The sequence below is a fragment of the Bombina bombina genome, chromosome 4 (genome assembly GCF_027579735.1).
Source record: "Bombina bombina isolate aBomBom1 chromosome 4, aBomBom1.pri, whole genome shotgun sequence".
NCBI lineage: Eukaryota > Metazoa > Chordata > Amphibia > Anura > Bombinatoridae > Bombina > Bombina bombina.
The window spans coordinates 939,729,532-939,749,109 of record NC_069502.1 but is presented as its reverse complement, the minus strand read 5'-3'; the positions used below and the strand labels follow the sequence as shown (position 1 = coordinate 939,749,109).

General features: G+C 43.3%; 1 protein-coding gene across 1 annotated transcript in view; it reads right to left on the bottom strand.

The window, feature by feature from the left end:
* Positions 1-19,578, bottom strand: part of SOS1 (SOS Ras/Rac guanine nucleotide exchange factor 1) — a 728,117-nt gene that overhangs the window by 687,502 nt on the left and 21,037 nt on the right. Inside the window, exon 2 of the mRNA XM_053712591.1 lies at positions 15,963-16,094. Within this exon, the coding sequence (XP_053568566.1) occupies positions 15,963-16,094 (132 nt within the window). The remainder of the gene's footprint in view (positions 1-15,962; positions 16,095-19,578) is intronic.

Genomic DNA, 19,578 nt, shown 5'->3' with positions numbered 1-19,578 from the left:
AGAGAGGTAGAAGTTGCTTTTTGACCTCTCCTTTTACCAGAATAAACAACAAACAAAGAAGATGTTTGTCTAAAATCCTTTGTAGCATCTAAATAGAATTTTAGAGCACGAACAACATCCAAATTGTGCAACAAACGTTCCTTCTTTGAAACTGGATTCGGACACAAAGAAGGCACGACTATCTCCTGGTTAATGTTTTTGTTAGAAACAACTTTCGGAAGAAAACCAGGTTTAGTACGTAAAACCACCTTATCTGCATGGAACACCAGATAAGGAGGAGAACACTGCAGAGCAGATAATTCTGAAACTCTTCTAGCAGAAGAAATTGCAACCAAAAACCAAACTTTCCAAGATAATAACTTAATATCAACGGAATGTAAGGGTTCAAACGGAACCCCCTGAAGAACTGAAAGAACTAAATTGAGACTCCAAGGAGGAGTCAAAGGTTTGTAAACAGGCTTGATTCTAACCAGAGCCTGAACAAAGGCTTGAACATCTGGCACAGCTGCCAGCTTTTTGTGAAGTAACACAGACAAGGCAGAAATCTGTCCCTTCAAGGAACTTGCAGATAATCCTTTCTCCAAACCTTCTTGAAGAAAGTATAGAATCTTAGGAATTTTTACCTTGTCCCAATGGAATCCTTTAGATTCACACCAACAGATATATTTTTTCCATATTTTGTGGTAAATTTTTCTAGTTACAGGCTTTCTGGCCTGAACAAGAGTATCAATGACAGAATCTGAGAACCCTCGCTTTGATAAGATCAAGCGTTCAATCTCCAAGCAGTCAGTTGGAGTGAGACCAGATTCGGATGTTCGAACGGACCTTGAACAAGAAGGTCTCGTCTCAAAGGTAGCTTCCATGGTGGAGCCGATGACATATTCACCAGGTCTGCATACCAAGTCCTGCGTGGCCACGCAGGAGCTATCAAGATCACCGATGCCCTCTCCTGATTGATCCTGGCTACCAGCCTGGGGATGAGAGGAAACGGCGGGAATACATAAGCTAGTTTGAAGGTCCAAGGCGCTACTAGTGCATCTACTAGAGTCGCCTTGGGATCCCTGGATCTGGACCCGTAGCAAGGAACCTTGAAGTTCTGACGAGAGGCCATCAGATCCATGTCTGGAATGCCCCACAGTTGAGTAATTTGGGCAAAGATATCCGGATGGAGTTCCCACTCCCCCGGATGAAAAGTCTGACGACTCAGAAAATCCGCTTCCCAATTTTCCACTCCAGGGATGTGGATTGCGGACAAGTGGCAGGAGTGAGTCTCCGCCCATTGAATGATTTTGGTCACTTCTTCCATCACCAGGGAACTCCTTGTTCCCCCCTGATGGTTGATGTACGCAACAGTTGTCATGTTGTCTGATTGAAACCGTATGAACTTGGCCTTTGCTAGCTGAGGCCAAGCCTTGAGAGCATTGAGTATCGCTCTCAGTTCCAGAATATTTATCGGTAGAAGAGATTCTTCCCGAGACCAAAGACCCTGAGCTTTCAGGGGTCCCCAGACCGCGCCCCAGCCCACCAGACTGGCGTCGGTCGTGACAATGACCCACTCTGGTCTGCGGAAGCTCATCCCCTGTGACAGGTTGTCCAGGGACAGCCACCAACGGAGTGAATCTCTGGTCCTCTGATTTACTTGTATCGTCGGAGACAAGTCTGTATAGTCCCCATTCCACTGACTGAGCATGCACAGTTGTAATGGTCTTAGATGAATGCGCGCAAAAGGAACTATGTCCATTGCCGCTACCATCAAACCTATTACTTCCATGCACTGCGCTATGGAAGGAAGAGGAACAGAATGAAGTATTTGACAAGAGTTTAGAAGTTTTGTTTTTCTGGCCTCTGTCAGAAAAATCCTCATTTCTAAGGAGTCTATTATTGTTCCCAAGAAGGGAACCCTTGTTGACGGGGATAGAGAACTCTTTTCTACGTTCACTTTCCATCCGTGAGATCTGAGAAAGGCCAGGACAATGTCCGTGTGAGCCTTTGCTTGAGGAAGGGACGACGCTTGAATCAGAATGTCGTCCAAGGAAGGTACTACTGCAATGCCCCTTGGTCTTAGTACCGCTAGAAGGGACCCTAGTACCTTTGTGAAAATCCTTGGAGCAGTGGCTAATCCGAACGGAAGTGCCACAAACTGGTAATGCTTGTCCAGGAATGCGAACCTTAGGAACCGATGATGTTCCTTGTGGATAGGAATATGTAGATACGCATCCTTTAAATCCACCGTGGTCATGAATTGACCTTCCTGGATGGAAGGAAGAATTGTTCGAATGGTTTCCATTTTGAACGATGGAACCTTGAGAAACTTGTTTAGGATCTTGAGATCCAAGATTGGTCTGAACGTTCCCTCTTTTTTGGGAACTACGAACAGATTGGAGTACAACCCCATCCCTTGTTCTCCTAATGGAACAGGATGAATCACTCCCATTTTTAACAGGTCTTCTACACAATGCAAGAATGCCTGTTTTTTTAAGTGGTCTGAAGACAATTGAGACCTGTGGAACCTCCCCCTTGGGGGAAGCCCCTTGAATTCCAGAAGATAACCTTGGGAGACTATTTCTAGCGCCCAAGGATCCAGAACATCTCTTGCCCAAGCCTGAGCGAAGAGAGAGAGTCTGCCCCCCACCAGATCCGGTCCCGGATCGGGGGCCAACATCTCATGCTGTCTTGGTAGCAGAGGCAGGTTTCTTGGCCTGCTTTCCTTTGTTCCAGCCTTGCATTGGTCTCCAGGCTGGCTTGGCTTGAGAAGTATTACCCTCTTGCTTAGAGGACGTAGCACTTGGGGCTGGTCCGTTTCTGCGAAAGGGACGAAAATTAGGTTTATTTTTGACCTTGAAAGACCTATCCTGAGGAAGGGCGTGGCCCTTGCCCCCAGTGATATCAGAGATAATCTCTTTCAAGTCAGGGCCAAACAGCGTTTGCCCCTTGAAAGGAATGTTAAGCAATTTGTTCTTGGAGGACGCATCCGCTGACCAAGATTTTAACCAAAGCGCTCTGCGCGCCACAATAGCAAAACCAGAATTTTTCGCCGCTAACCTAGCCAATTGCAAAGTGGCATCTAGGGTGAAAGAATTAGCCAATTTGAGAGCACGAATTCTGTCCATAATCTCCTCATAAGAAGAAGAATTATTATTGATCGCCTTTTCTAGCTCATCGAACCAGAAACACGCGGCTGTAGTGACAGGAACAATGCATGAAATTGGTTGTAGAAGGTAACCTTGCTGAACAAACATCTTTTTAAGCAAACCTAATTTTTTATCCATAGGATCTTTGAAAGCACAACTATCTTCTATGGGTATAGTGGTGCGTTTGTTTAGAGTAGAAACCGCCCCCTCGACCTTGGGGACTGTCTGCCATAAGTCCTTTCTGGGGTCGACCATAGGAAACAATTTTTTAAATATGGGGGGAGGGACGAGAGGTATACCGGGCCTTTCCCATTCTTTATTTACAATGTCCGCCACCCGCTTGGGTATAGGAAAAGCTTCGGGGGGCCCCGGGACCTCTAGGAACTTGTCCATTTTACATAGTTTCTCTGGAATGACCAAATTCTCACAATCATCCAGAGTGGATAACACCTCCTTAAGCAGAGCGCGGAGATGTTCCAATTTAAATTTAAATGTAATCACATCAGGTTCAGCTTGTTGAGAAATTTTCCCTGAATCTGAAATTTCTCCCTCAGGCAAAACCTCCCTGGCCCCCTCAGATTGGTGTAGGGGCCCTTCAGAACCAATATCATCAGCGTCCTCATGCTCTTCAGTATTTTCTAAAACAGAGCAGTCGCGCTTTCGCTGATAAGTGGGCATTTTGGCTAAAATGTTTTTGATAGAATTATCCATTACAGCCGTTAATTGTTGCATAGTAAGGAGTATTGGCGCGCTAGATGTACTAGGGGCCTCCTGTGTGGGCAAGACTGGTGTAGACGCAGGAGGGGATGATGCAGTACCATGCTTACTCCCCTCACTTGAGGAATCATCTTGGGCATCATTTTCTCTAAATTTTGTGTCACATAAATCACATCTATTTAAATGAGAAGGAACCTTGGCTTCCCCACATTCAGAACACAGTCTATCTGGTAGTTCAGACATGTTAAACAGGCATAAACTTGATAACAAAGTACAAAAAACGTTTTAAAATAAAACCGTTACTGTCACTTTAAATTTTAAACTGAACACACTTTATTACTGCAATTGTGAAAAAGTATGAAGGAATTGTTCAAAATTCACCAAAATTTCACCACAGAGTCTTAAAGCCTTAAAAGTATTGCACACCAAATTTGGAAGCTTTAACCCTTAAAATAACGGAACCGGAGCCGTTTTTATATTTAACCCCTTTACAGTCCCTGGTATCTGCTTTGCTGAGACCCAACCAAGCCCAAAGGGGAATACGATACCAAATGACGCCTTCAGAAAGTCTTTTCTATGTATCAGAGCTCCTCACACATGCATCTGCATGTCATGCTTCTCAAAAACAAGTGCGCAATACAGGCGCGAAAATGAGACTCTGCCTATGATTAGGGAAAGCCCCTAGAGAATAAGGTGTCCAATACAGTGCCTGCCGGTTATTTTACAAAATTCCCAAGATTAAAATAATTCCTCAAGGCTATGGAGTATAAAATATGTTTATATATAAATCGATTTAGCCCAGAAAATGTCTACAGTCTTAAAAAGCCCTTGTGAAGCCCTTTTTTTCTGTCTGTAATAAAAATGGCTTACCGGATCCCATAGGGAAAATGACAGCTTCCAGCATTACATCGTCTTGTTAGAATGTGTCATACCTCAAGCAGCAAAAGTCTGCTCACTGTTCCCCCAACTGAAGTTAATTCCTCTCAACAGTCCTGTGTGGAAACAGCCATCGATTTTAGTAACGGTTGCTAAAATCATTTTCCTCTTACAAACAGAAATCTTCATCTCTTTTCTGTTTCAGAGTAAATAGTACATACCAGCACTATTTTAAAATAACAAACTCTTGATTGAATAATAAAAACTACAGTTAAACACTAAAAAACTCTAAGCCATCTCCGTGGAGATGTTGCCTGTACAACGGCAAAGAGAATGACTGGGGAAGGCGGAGCCTAGGAGGGATCATGTGACCAGCTTTGCTGGGCTCTTTGCCATTTCCTGTTGGGGAAGAGAATATCCCACAAGTAAGGATGACGCCGTGGACCGGACACACCTATGTTGGAGAAATGAGGCTCTGCCTATGATTAGGGAAAGCCCCAAGAGAAAAAGGTGTCCAATACAGTGCCTGCCGGTTATTTTACATAATTCCCAAGAATAAAATAACTCCTCAAAGCTATGAAGTATTAAAAATGTTTATATATCAATCGTTTTAGCCCAGAAAATGTCTACCAGTCTTAAAAGCCCTTGTGAAGCCCTTTATTCTTATGTAATAAAAATGGCTTACCGGATCCCATAGGGAAAATGACAGCTTCCAGCATTACCTAGTCTTGTTAGAAATGTGTCATACCTCAAGCAGCAAAAGTCTGCTCACTGTTTCCCCCAACTGAAGTTAATTCCTCTCAACAGTCCTGTGTGGAAACAGCCATCGATTTTAGTAACGGTTGCTAAAATCATTTTCCTCTTACAAACAGAAATCTTCATCTCTTTTCTGTTTCAGAGTAAATAGTACATACCAGCACTATTTTAAAATAACAAACTCTTGATTGAAGAATAAAAACTACATTTAAACACCAAAAAAGTCTAAGCCATCTCCGTGGAGATGTTGCCTGTACAACGGCAAAGAGAATGACTGGGGAAGGCGGAGCCTAGGAGGGATCATGTGACCAGCTTTGCTGGGCTCTTTGCCATTTCCTGTTGGGGAAGAGAATATCCCACAAGTAAGGATGACGCCGTGGACCGGACACACCTATGTTGGAGAAATGGTTTGATAGCGTGAAACGTCGTGCTGAATATTGTTTTTAATAAAGTCTATTTTTATCTACATTAGACCTTTGAATTTTGAATTTTTAAACTATTATCTTTATCACTCCTTACTGGTGGTCAGTAATAGCCACTTCTGCTACATAGAGGAGAGGGTCATTCTGTGCACGCCACAGTTATACACACTGGTCAATACAGTGTCAAGTCATCTCAGAGGAGCTGGCAGTACACCGTGGAGCAGTTTGCTGGGCGACTGTAAGAGCCCAGAAGGCACATATAGCACTACACTAGTGCTTTGGATTCTGTAAGTAGGGGATTTTTGAGTGGGGAATTCTCTGACACCATTGACCCTGCACTATTGTGGCGCCTTCTTTCTTTGTTATATCTTTGCACCAAAGAAGAGAGTCCTCTCGTCTCCTGATCCAGGTCTATCTGAGGAGACAAATTTGCATAATCTCCATTCCACTGCTTGAGCATGCTCATTTGTAGCGGTCTGAGATGAAAACGAGCAAAAGGAACAATGTCCATTGCCGCCACCATCAATCCAATTACCTCCATGCACTGAGCCACTGATGGCCGAGGAGTGGACTGAAGGGTTCGGCATGTATTCAGAATCTTTAACTTTCTGACCTCCGTCAGAAACATTTTCATGGATATGGAATCTATCAGAGTTCCCAAGAAGGGAACCCTTGTCTGTGGAATTAGTGAACTCTAGATTCACCTTCCACCCGTGCGTCCTCGGAAAGGACAGGACTATGTCTGTGTGAGACTTTGTCAGATGGTAAGATGACGCTTGAACCAGAATATCGTCCAGATAAGGCGCCACTGCAATGCCCCGCGGCCTGAGAACCGCTAGATAGGACCCCAGAACCTTCGTGAAGATCCTGGGTGTTGTGGCCAACCTGAAGGGAAGAGCCACGAACTGAAAATGTTTGTCTAGAAAGGCAAACCTTAGGAACTGGTGATGATCCTTGTGGATAGGAATATGAAGATATGCATCCTTCAAATCCACGGTAGTCATATTTTGACCTTCCTGGATCAATGGCAGAATGGTTCGAATAGTCTATATCTTGAAGGATGGGACTCTGAGAATCTTGTTTAGACTTTTAAGATCTAAAATGGGTCGAAACGTGCCCTTTTTTTTGGAGACCACGAAAAGATTTGAGTAAAACCCCTGTCCCTGTTCCAGTCTTGGAACTGGACGAATTACTCCCATAGTAGAGAGGTCTTTTATACAGCGTAAGAACGTCTCTCTCTTTATCTGGTCTACAGACAATCGTGAAAGAAGAAACATCCCCCTTGGGAGAGAATTCTTGAATTCCAGCTGATACCCTTGGGACACGATTTCCAGTGTCCAAGGATCCTGCACATCTCTTACCCAAGCCTGGGCAAAGAGAGAGAGTCTGTCCCCTACTAGATCCGGTCCCAGAGCCGCCCCTTCATGCTGTCTTGGTAGCAGCATCGGGCTTCTTGAGTTGTTTACCTTTGTTCCAAACCTGGTTGGGTCTCCAGACGGCCTTGGTCTGACCAAAATTCCCTTCTTTCTTGGCGGAAGAAGAGGGGACTCCTTTAAAATTTCGAAAGGAACGAAAATTATTCTGTTTACCCCTCAGTTTAGAAGTTCTATCCTGAGGTAAGAGATGACCCTTACCTCCCGTAATGTCAGAAATGATTTCTTTCAGGTCAGGTCCGAATAGGGTTTTACCCTTGAAAGGAATAGTCAAAAGCTTTGACTTAGATGACACATCCGCAGACCAAGATTTTAACCATAACGCTCTACGCGCTAAAATGGCAAACCCAGCATTTTTAGCCGCCAATTTGGCAATCTGAAAGGCGGTATCTGTAATAAAGGAATTAGCTAAGTCTAAGAGCTTTAATTTTATCTAAGATCTCCTCTAAGGGAGTCTCAGTTTTGAGAGACTCCTCTAATGCATCAAACCAAAAATCCGCCGCAGTAGTAACTGGTACAATGCAGGCCTTAGGTTGTAAGAGGAAACCCTGTTGAATAAACATTTTCTTTAGCAGACCCTCCAATTTATTATCCATAGGGTCTTTAAAAGCACAACTGTCTTTGATTGGGACAGTTGTACGCTTAGCCAGGGTAGATATAGCTCCCTCTACCTATTTGCCAAGAGTCCCAAACGGTATCAAGGATGGGATACATTTTCTTAAAATTAGGAGAAGGTGAGAACGGGATACCCGGTCTCTCCCACTCCCGTGTAATAATTTCCGAAATTCTTTTAGGAACCGGAAAAACATCAGAGTAAGTAGGAACCTCTAGGTATTTGTCCATCTTACACAATTTCTCTGGCGGAATCACAATAAGAGTCACAGTCATCCAGAGTTGCTAAAACCTCCCTAAGCAATAGGCGGAGGTGTTCAAGCTTAAATCTAAAGGATATTGTGTCCGTATCCTTCTGAGGCAACACACTTTCCGAATCGGAAAGTTCCCCCTCAGAAAGAAGTTCCCTGGCCCCCAAATCAGATCCCTGTGAGGGTACATCAGAAAAATCTACCAAAGCATCAGAAGTTGCAGCATTCTCATGGACCTCTGTCCTGCTACGTTTGCCCTGTAACACAGGCAACTTGGATAAAACCTCTGTAAGGGTATTTGACATAACTGTAGCCATATCCTGCAGAGTAAATGAATTAGACACGGTTGAAGAACCCGGCGTCGCTTGGGTGGGCGTGATAGGCTGTGACGCTTGGGGAGAATTTGGCGGCATATGCTGACTCTTCTCAGACTGAGAATCATCCTTAGACACACTTTCTTTACATAAAATATGCTGTTTACATTGTAAGGCCCTTTCAGTACATGAGGGACAAAATGTAAGAGGGGGTTCCACATTGGCAATCTAGACATATAGAACAAGTGTGATCCGGAAGATCAGACATGATAAAAAGTAAAAACAAGAGCAATGTTGGTCGTGTCAAGTTATGGAATAACAAACAAACAATTACCGTGACTTTAATAACAAAACGAGAGCAACAATCATCAATAAGCTGCTAAATCACAAAAAACAGAATTTATGTTTACCTGATAAATTTCTTTCTCCAACGGTGTGTCCGGTCCACGGCGTCATCCTTACTTGTGGGATATTCTCTTCCCCAACAGGAAATGGCAAAGAGCCCAGCAAAGCTGGTCACATGATCCCTCCTAGGCTCCGCCTACCCCAGTCATTCGACCGACGTTAAGGAGGAATATTTGCATAGGAGAAACCATATGGTACCGTGGTGACTGTAGTTAAAGAAAATAAAATATCAGACCTGATTAAAAAAACCAGGGCGGGCCGTGGACCGGACACACCGTTGGAGAAAGAAATTTATCAGGTAAACATAAATTCTGTTTTCTCCAACATAGGTGTGTCCGGTCCACGGCGTCATCCTTACTTGTGGGAACCAATACCAAAGCTTTAGGACACGGATGAAGGGAGGGAGCAAATCAGGTCACCTAAATGGAAGGCACCACGGCTTGCAAAACCTTTCTCCCAAAAATAGCCTCAGAAGAAGCAAAAGTATCAAACTTGTAAAATTTGGTAAAAGTGTGCAGTGAAGACCAAGTCGCTGCCCTACATATCTGATCAACAGAAGCCTCGTTCTTGAAGGCCCATGTGGAAGCCACAGCCCTAGTGGAATGAGCTGTGATTCTTTCGGGAGGCTGCCGTCCGGCAGTCTCGTAAGCCAATCTGATGATGCTTTTAATCCAAAAAGAGAGAGAGGTAGAAGTTGCTTTTTGACCTCTCCTTTTACCTGAATAAACAACAAACAGGGAAGATGTTTGTCTAAAATCCTTTGTAGCATCTAAATAGAATTTTAGAGCGCGAACAACATCCAAATTGTGCAACAAACGTTCCTTCTTTGAAACTGGCTTTGGACACAGAGAAGGTACGATAATCTCCTGGTTAATGTTTTTGTTAGAAACAACTTTTGGAAGAAAACCAGGTTTAGTACGTAAAACCACCTTATCTGCATGGAACACCAGATAAGGAGGAGAACACTGCAGAGCAGATAATTCTGAGACTCTTCTAGCAGAAGAAATCGCAACTAAAAACAAAACTTTCCAAGATAATAACTTAATATCAACGGAATGTAAGGGTTCAAACGGAACCCCCTGAAGAACTGAAAGAACTAAATTGAGACTCCAAGGAGGAGTCAAAGGTTTGTAAACAGGCTTGATTCTAACCAGAGCCTGAACAAAGGCTTGAACATCTGGCACAGCTGCCAGCTTTTTGTGAAGTAATACCGACAAGGCAGAAATCTGTCCCTTCAGGGAACTAGCAGATAATCCTTTGTCCAATCCTTCTTGAAGGAAGGATAGAATCCTAGGAATCTTAACCTTGTCCCAAGGGAATCCTTTAGATTCACACCAACAGATATATTTTTTCCAAATTTTGTGGTAAATCTTTCTAGTCACAGGCTTTCTGGCCTGAACAAGAGTATCGATAACAGAATCTGAGAATCCTCGCTTCGATAAAATCAAGCGTTCAATCTCCAAGCAGTCAGCTGGAGTGAAACCAGATTCGGATGTTCGAACGGACCCTGAACCAGAAGGTCTCGTCTCAAAGGTAGCTTCCAAGGTGGAGCCGATGACATATTCACCAGATCTGCATACCAAGTCCTGCGTGGCCACGCAGGAGCTATCAAGATCACCGACGCCCTCTCCTACTTGATCCTGGCTATCAGCCTGGGGATGAGAGGAAATGGCGGGAACACATAAGCTAGTTTGAAGGTCCAAGGTGCTACTAGTGCATCCACTAGAGCCGCCTTGGGATCCCTGGATCTGGCCCCGTAGCAAGGAACTTTGAAGTTCTGACGAGAGGCCATCAGATCCATGTCTGGAATGCCCCACAGGTGAGTGACTTGGGCAAAGATTTCCGGATGGAGTTCCCACTCCCCCGGATGCAATGTCTGCCGACTCAGAAAATCCGCTTCCCAATTTTCCACTCCTGGGATGTGGATAGCAGACAGGTGGCAGGAGTGAGACTCCGCCCAAAGAATAATTTTGGTTACTTCTTCCATCGCTAGGGAACTTCTTGTTCCCCCCTGATGGTTGATGTACGCAACAGTCGTCATGTTGTCTGATTGAAACCGTATGAACCTGGTCCTCGCAAGCTGGGGCCAGGCCTGGAGAGCATTGAATATCGCTCTCAGTTCCAGAATATTTATCGGTAGAAGAGATTCTTCCCGAGACCAAAGACCCTGAGCTTTCAGGGATCCCCAGACCGCGCCCCAGCCTATCAGACTGGCGTCGGTCGTGACAATGACCCACTCTGGTCTGTGGAACATCATCCCTTGAGACAGATTGTCCAGGGACAGCCACCAACGGAGTGAGTCTCTGGTCCTCTGATTTACTTGTATCTTCGGAGACAAGTCTGTATAGTCCCCATTCCACTGACTGAGCATGCACAGTTGTAATGGTCTTAGATGAATGCGCGCAAAAGGAACTATGTCCATCGCCGCCACCATCAAACCGATCACTTCCATGCACTGAGCTATGGAAGGAAGAGGAACGGAATGAAGTATCCGACAAGAGTCCAGAAGCTTTGTTTTTCTGGCCTCTGTTAGAAAGATCCTCATTTCTAAGGAGTCTATAATTGTTCCCAAGAAGGGAACCCTTGTTGACGGGGATAGAGAACTCTTTTCCACGTTCACTTTCCAGCCGTGAGATCTGAGAAAGGCCAGGACAATGTCCGTGTGAGCCTTTGCTTGAGGAAGGGACGACGCTTGAATCAGAATGTCGTCCAGGTAAGGTACTACTGCAATGCCCCTTGGTCTTAGCACCGCTAGAAGGGACCCTAGTACCTTTGTGAAAATCCTTGGAGCAGTGGCTAATCCGAAAGGAAGCGCCACGAACTGGTAATGTTTGTCCAGGAATGCAAACCTTAGGAACCGATGATGTTCCTTGTGGATAGGAATATGTAGATACGCATCCTTTAAATCCACCGTGGTCATGAATTGACCTTCCTGGATGGAAGGAAGGATAGTTCGAATGGTTTCCATCTTGAACGATGGGACCTTGAGAAATTTGTTTAAGATCTTGAGATCTAGGATTGGTCTGAACGTTCCCTCTTTTTTGGGAACTATGAACAGATTGGAGTAGAACCCCATCCCTTGTTCTCTTAATGGAACAGGATGAATCACTCCCATTTTTAACAGGTCTTCTACACAATGTAGGAACGCCTGTCTTTTTATGTGGTCTGAAGACAACTGCGACCTGTGGAACCTCCCCCTTGGGGGAAGTCCCTTGAATTCCAGAAGATAACCCTGGGAGACTATTTCTAGCGCCCAAGGATCCAGAACATCTCTTGCCCAAGCCTGAGCGAAGAGAGAGAGTCTGCCCCCCACCAGATCCGGTCCCGGATCGGGGGCCAATATTTCATGCTGTCTTGGTAGCAGTGGCAGGTTTCTTGGCCTGCTTTCCCTTGTTCCAGCCTTGCATTGGTCTCCAAGCTGGCTTGGCCTGAGAAGTATTACCCTCTTGCTTAGAGGACGTAGCACCTTGGGCTGGTCCGTTTTTACGAAAGGGACGAAAATTAGGTCTATTTTTTGCCTTGAAAGGCCGATCCTGAGGAAGGGCGTGGCCCTTACCCCCAGTGATATCAGAGATAATCTCTTTCAAGTCAGGACCAAACAACGTTTTCCCCTTGAAAGGAATGTTTAGTAGCTTGTTCTTGGAAGACGCATCAGCCGACCAAGATTTCAACCAAAGCGCTCTGCGCGCCACAATAGCAAACCCAGAGTTCTTAGCCGCTAACTTAGCCAGTTGCAAAGAGGCGTCTAGAGTGAAAGAATTAGCCAATTTGAGAGCATTGATTCTGTCCATAATCTCCTCATAAGGAGGAGAGTCACTATCGAGCACCTTAAGCAGTTCATCAAACCAGAAATATGCGGCAGTAGTGACAGGGACAATGCATGAAATGGGTTGTAGAAGGTAACCCTGCTGAACAAACATCTTTTTAAGCAAACCTTCTAATTTTTTATCCATAGGATCTTTGAAAGCACAACTATCCTCTATTGGAATAGTGGTGCGTTTGTTTAAAGTAGAAACCGCTCCCTCGACCTTGGGGACTGACTGCCATAAGTCCTTTCTGGGGTCGACCATAGGAAACAATTTTTTAAATATGGGGGGAGGGACGAAAGGAATACCGGGCCTTTCCCATTCTTTATTAACAATGTCCGCCACCCGCTTGGGTATAGGAAAAGCTTCTGGGAGCCCCGGCACCTCTAGGAACTTGTCCATTTTACATAGTTTCTCTGGGATGACTAAATTTTCACAATCATCCAGAGTGGATAATACCTCCTTAAGCAAAATGCGGAGATGTTCCAATTTAAATTTAAATGTAATCATATCAGATTCAGCCTGCTGAGAAATGTTCCCTAAATCAGTAATTTCTCCCTCAGACAAAACCTCCCTGGCCCCCTCAGATTGGGTTAGGGGCCCTTCAGAGATATTAATATCAGCGTCGTCATGCTCTTCAGTAACTAAAACAGAGCAGCCACGCTTACGCTGACAAGGGTTCATTTTGGCTAAAATGTTTTTGACAGAATTATCCATTACAGCCGTTAATTGTTGCATAGTAAGGAGTATTGGCGCGCTAGATGTACTAGGGGCCTCCTGAGTGGGCAAGACTCGTGTAGACGAAGGAGGGAATGATGCAGTACCATGCTTACTCCCCTCACTTGAGGAATCATCTTGGGCATCATTGTCATTATCACATAAATCACATTTATTTAAATGAATAGGAATTCTGGCTTCCCCACATTCAGAACACAGTCTATCTGGTAGTTCAGACATGATAAACAGGCATAAACTTGATCAGAAAGTACAAAAAACGTTTTAAAATAAAACCGTTACTGTCACTTTAAATTTTAAACTGAACACACTTTATTACTGCAATTGCGAAAAAACATGAAGGAATTGTTCAAAATTCACCAAATTTTCACCACAGCGTCTTAAAGCCTTGAAAATATTGCACACCAATTTTGGAAGCTTTAACCCTTAAAATAACGGAACCGGAGCCGTTTTGAGCTTTAAACCCCTTTACAGTCCCTGGTATCTGCTTTGCTGAGACCCAACCAAACCCAAAGGGGAATACGATACCAAATGACGCCTTCAGAAGTCTTTTCTAAGTATCAGAGCTCCTCTCACATGCGACTGCATGCCATGCCTCTCAAAAACAAGTGCGCAACACCGGCGCGAAAATGAGACTCTGCCTATGCTTGGGGAAAGCCCCTAAAGAATAAGGTGTCTAAAACAGTGCCTGCCGATATTATTATATCAAAATACCCAGATAAAATGATTCCTCAAGGCTAAATATGTGTTAATAATCAATCGATTTAGCCCAGAAAAAGTCTACAGTTTAAATAAGCCCTTGTGAAGCCCTTATTTACAATCGTAATAAACATGGCTTACCGGATCCCATAGGGAAAATGACAGCTTCCAGCATTACATCGTCTTGTTAGAATGTGTCATACCTCAAGCAGCAAGAGACTGCAAACTGTTCCCCCAACTGAAGTTAATTGCTCTCAACAGTCCTGTGTGGAACAGCCATGGATTTTAGTTACGGTTGCTAAAATCATTTTCCTCATACAAACAGAATTCTTCATCTCTTTTCTGTTTCTGAGTAAATAGTACGTACCAGCACTATTTGAAAATAACAAACTCTTGATTGAATAATGAAAAACTACAGTTAAACACTAAAAAACTCTAAGCCATCTCCGTGGAGATGTTGCCTGTACAACGGCAAAGAGAATGACTGGGGTAGGCGGAGCCTAGGAGGGATCATGTGACCAGCTTTGCTGGGCTCTTTGCCATTTCCTGTTGGGGAAGAGAATATCCCACAAGTAAGGATGACGCCGTGGACCGGACACACCTATGTTGGAGAAATAATATGTATCCCAAGGGAATTAACCCTTAATAAAGTGGATGAACAAATAAAGTTAATTGCAATTATAACGCCCCCTGCACCAAGCCACAGCTCTGCTGTGGCGCCTACCTCATACCAGAAAGAGTCGCAGCAATCACAGCCTAGGTCCGCTCGTCATATCACGAATCACTGAGACCCAGCAGACCTAGGAGCAGGAATCTTCCGTGCAGGAACGGAGTAGCAAGTGCGCAACAAGACGCACGAAAACGTAAGTCCCGCCCATCGTGGGCGGTACAGTCAAAAAGGGCGCCGCATATGAAATACAATATCGGACGGACCCCAAACTAGCCAATGTGACCCTCATCCAGTTACACGGAAATAAATACCCTCCTTCAAAAATAAAGGATCCCTTATGAAGCGTGCCGCATATTATAACATATTTCCCCAGTGTCAGCCAAACACTTGACCCATATGTCATGCACACCTCTGCACATAAAAAACGTGTCACATCACCCTCCTTACTGAAACTACTCACTGTGTATGGAATAGCGTGAGAAAGGGTATATAAAGGGAAATAAACTTAATCTGTGTAAGTAATTTACCCCCACTTGTTATGCAGCAGCTAATGTCAGCCTGTTCTGATCCTCTCTCCAAGAAATCAAAAGACTGTACATACTGTAGTGCTGATCTGAGTCTGTCCCACCTGCTCAAGAGGACTCTTTACCTCACCTCCTGTAGATTCATGGGAACCAAGAGGGCCTTATGTGATAATCCTATAAGGCCATTAGCAGGGCAGCACCAGCATGGGGAGTGAGCAAGAATATAGAAAGAAAAAAAAACTACTTAGTTCCCCTTGTTGAAACAATCGATGTTCCCTGATAAAAATAGCACTCACTGGCACTATTTAGAAAAAAATAAACTCTTGATTGAAGAAAATAAACTAACACCTCACTTTACCTCTTCCTAGTACTAACACAGGCAAAGAGAATGACTGGGGTGGAGGGAAGGGAGGAGCTATATATATACAGCTCTGCTGTGGTGCTCTTTGCCACTTCCTGTCAACAGGAGGATAAATCCCACAAGTAAGGCTGAAATCCGTGGACTCGTCATATCTTTGTAAAAGAAATAAAAGTTGTCTCTTCCTCTAAGCAAAAAAAATCTAAAATTTATTCACAGAACCCTTAAAGTAGCATTATACAGTAAACTGTACCTTTAATAAAGGATGAATTTTTTCTACAGGGAGAGAGAGAGGATTTCTCCTCTTTTTCTTTTCTATAGCAGATTGAGCATCAGCTATTGCCCACTTATCAATAGGGTGAGGGAAACTTTTTTGAACACGTTCCTGTGGAGATAAATAGTGAAAGAAAAAAGGCATGTCAGTAAGGAAAGCATAAATATTTCTCATTTTAAAAAAAAAATACATTAGAATTTGAACAAAATAGAAAAAAAACAAAATTTATGCTTACCTGATGAATTTGTTTCTTTCCGGATATGGCGAGTCCACGACTTGAGTAATTACTGTTGGGAATATTACTCCTATCCAGCAGGTGGAGGCCAAGAGCACCACAGTTAAACTGCTAAGTATCACTCCCTTACCCATAACCCTCAGTAATTTGACCGTAAGGAAATGGAGAAAAAAGGAGTAACACAAGGTGTAGAGGTGCCTGAGGTTATACTCAAAAGAACAACTGTCACAATTTAAGGTTGGAGGAAAGGAGATTTAATCTCCTGCAACAGAAACGTTTTTTCACTGTAAGAGCAATAAAATTGTGGAACTCATTACCAAAGGAGGTAGGTGAATGCCAATACCCTAGATACATTTAAAAATTATTTGGATACATTTCTGTCTATAAACAAAATTCATGGATATGATTGCTAGTATTAAATGGGTCACCTTTTAGTGGGATTATTAAAGTTTAACTGGAGCTTTTTGTATATATTTTAGATTTGTATAGGTTGAACTCTATGGACTTCGGTCTTTTTTCAACCACATCTGCTATGTTACTAATGTTACTGTCTTAAAATAGAGGGTGGGGTCATGGACTCACCACATCCGGAAAGAAACAAATTTATCCGGTAAGCAAAAATTTTGTTTTTCTTTCCTAAGAAGTAGCTTTTTGACCTTTATGTTTTCCAGAGAAACAGACAAAGAGGTCAGAGGACTGGCAAAAATCCTTAGTCGCCTGTAAGTAGAATTTAAGAGCACGTACAACTTCCAAATTGTGTAACAAACATTCTTTGGAAGAAGGATTAGGACACAGAGAGGGAACAACAATTTCCTGATTGATATTTCTACTAGAAACAACCTTAGGAAGGAAATCTAACTTAGTACGAAGAACCGCCTTATCGGCATGAAAAATAAGATAAGGGGAATCTGAGAGCCGTGGCAAGACCAAATGGAAGGGCCACGAACTGGAAATGTTTGTCCATAAGGGCAAATCTCAGGAATCTGTGATGGTCCCTGTGAATAGAAACATGAAGATAAGGATCCTTTAGGTCTATGGTTGTCATGAACTGACCCACTTGTACTAAAGGAAGAATGGAGCGTATAGTCTCCATCTTGATGGATGGAATTTTTAGAAACTTTTTTAGACACTTCAAGTCTAGAATGGGACGGAAACTTCCCTCTTTATTTTGGAACCACAAATAGGTTGGAGTAGAACTCAAGACCCTGTTCCTGAACTGGAACTGGAACCATCATTCCCAGGGAGGAAAGATGTTGTATACATTTCAAGAACGCCTTTCTCTTTATCTGGTCTGCAGATATCTTGAGTGAAGGTATCTGCCTCTGGGAGGAGAAGTCTTGAATTCCAATTTGTAACCCTGGGATACTATGTCCACATTCCAGGGATCTGGGACATCTCGTATACAGGCTTGAGAGAACTGAGAAAGTCTGCCCCCCACCTGATCCGATCCCGGATCAAGGGCAAACCCTTCATGCTGATTTGGAATCAGCTGCGGGTTTCTTTGATGGTTTCCCCTTGTTCCAAGATTGATTGGGTTTCCAAGAAGACTTGGATTGTTCCTGCTTGGAAGAAGAAGGTGAAGGCTTTCCTCTGAAGTTAAGAAAGGAACGAAAATTACTCTGATGTCCTTTAGGCCTATTCATCTTATCTTGAGGTAGAAAAGACTTTTTCCACTCGTAATTCCAGAGATAATTTCTGCCAAACCAGGTCAAAACAAGGTTTTGCCCTTGTAAGGAATCGCCAGAAGCTTGACTTTAGAGGAAATGTTGTCAGACCAGGATTTTAACCATAACGCCCTGCGGGCTAGGACAGCGAAACTAGAAGTTTTAGCTCCTAGTCCAACAACCTGTAAAATGGCATCTGCAATAAAGGAATTGGCCAACTTAAGAGCTTTAATCCTATCCTGAATTTCATCCAAGGAAGTCTCTACTTGAAGAGAATAAGACAAGGCGTTGAACCAATAAGATGCCGCACTAGTCACGGTGGCAATACACACCTGGTTGCCATTGGAGACCTTGATGAACAAATCTTTTTAAAATAAGACTCCAACTTCTTGTCCATCGTATCCTTAAAAGAGCAGTTATCCTCAATAGGAATAGTAGTTCTCTTAGCCAGACTGGAAATAGCCCCTTCAACTTTGGGTATAGTATACCAATGGTCTTTAATGGAGTCCTCGACAGGAAAGATTTTCTTAAAAATGGGAGACTGGGGGGAAAAAAAAAAAGACACCCCTGGTTTCTCCTATTCCTGTGAGATAATCTCCCTAGCACAGTCCGGCACAGGAAAAACTTCCAAAGTGGAAGGTTCATCAAAGAAACCATTAAGTTTACTAGATTTTTTAGGAGTGACAACGGCAAGGGTATCGGAGTCATCTAAAGTAGCTAAAACCTCCTTTAACAATACACAAAGGTGTTCAAGCTTAAATCTGAAGGATACCACCTCAGTCTCAGAAAGAGGAATTATACTGTCCGAATCTGAGATTTCACCCTCAGAAAGTCCCAATGTATCTTCCTCATCAGACTTATGAGAAAGGGCAACTTGGGAAGCAGAACTGAGTAGAGGCACCTTACTTTCTGAATTTATAGATTTCCTCTTGCGTTTTCTCTGTAATCTGGGAATGGCAGCTAATGCAGCAGATACAGCTGAAGATAAATGGACAGCAATTTCTGCTTTTAAATAAACTCCACTGGGAGTTAGAGGAACCGCAGGGCACTACATGTGACAGCATTGAGGGCTTGGGACGTAGCAGGAGAAAGCTGAGGTATTATTTTAGCAGCATCATCCTGAGAGACATTAGGGTCAAAAATCTTACCTTTATTTTGCATGGTTTTCTTGACACATTAAGAACAAAATTGCATAGGGGCTGCAATTTGTGCATCTAAACATATTAAGCATGAATTCATGAGAGTAGGCTCTTGCTCCATATCAGACATGTTGTTAAACAGTAAATTTATGCTTACCTGATAAATTAATTTATTTTAAGATATGACGAGTCCACGGATTTCATCCTTACTTGTGGGATTTATCCTCCTGCTAACAGGAAGTGGCAAAGAGCACCACAGCAGAGCTGTATATATAGCTACTCACTCCTCTCCACCCCCAGTCATTCGACCGAAGTTTAGGAAGAGAAAGGAAAAGCTAAAGGTGCAGAGGTGACTAAAGTTTACAAAAAATAAATAAATCTGTCTTAAAATAACAGGGTGGGCCATGGACTCGTTATATCGTAAAAGAAATCAGGTAAGCATAAATTTACTTTTCTTTTACAAAGATATGACGAGTACACAGATTTCATCCTTACTTGTGGGATACAATATCAAAGCTACAGGACACGGATGAAAACAGAATTTATGTTTACCTGAT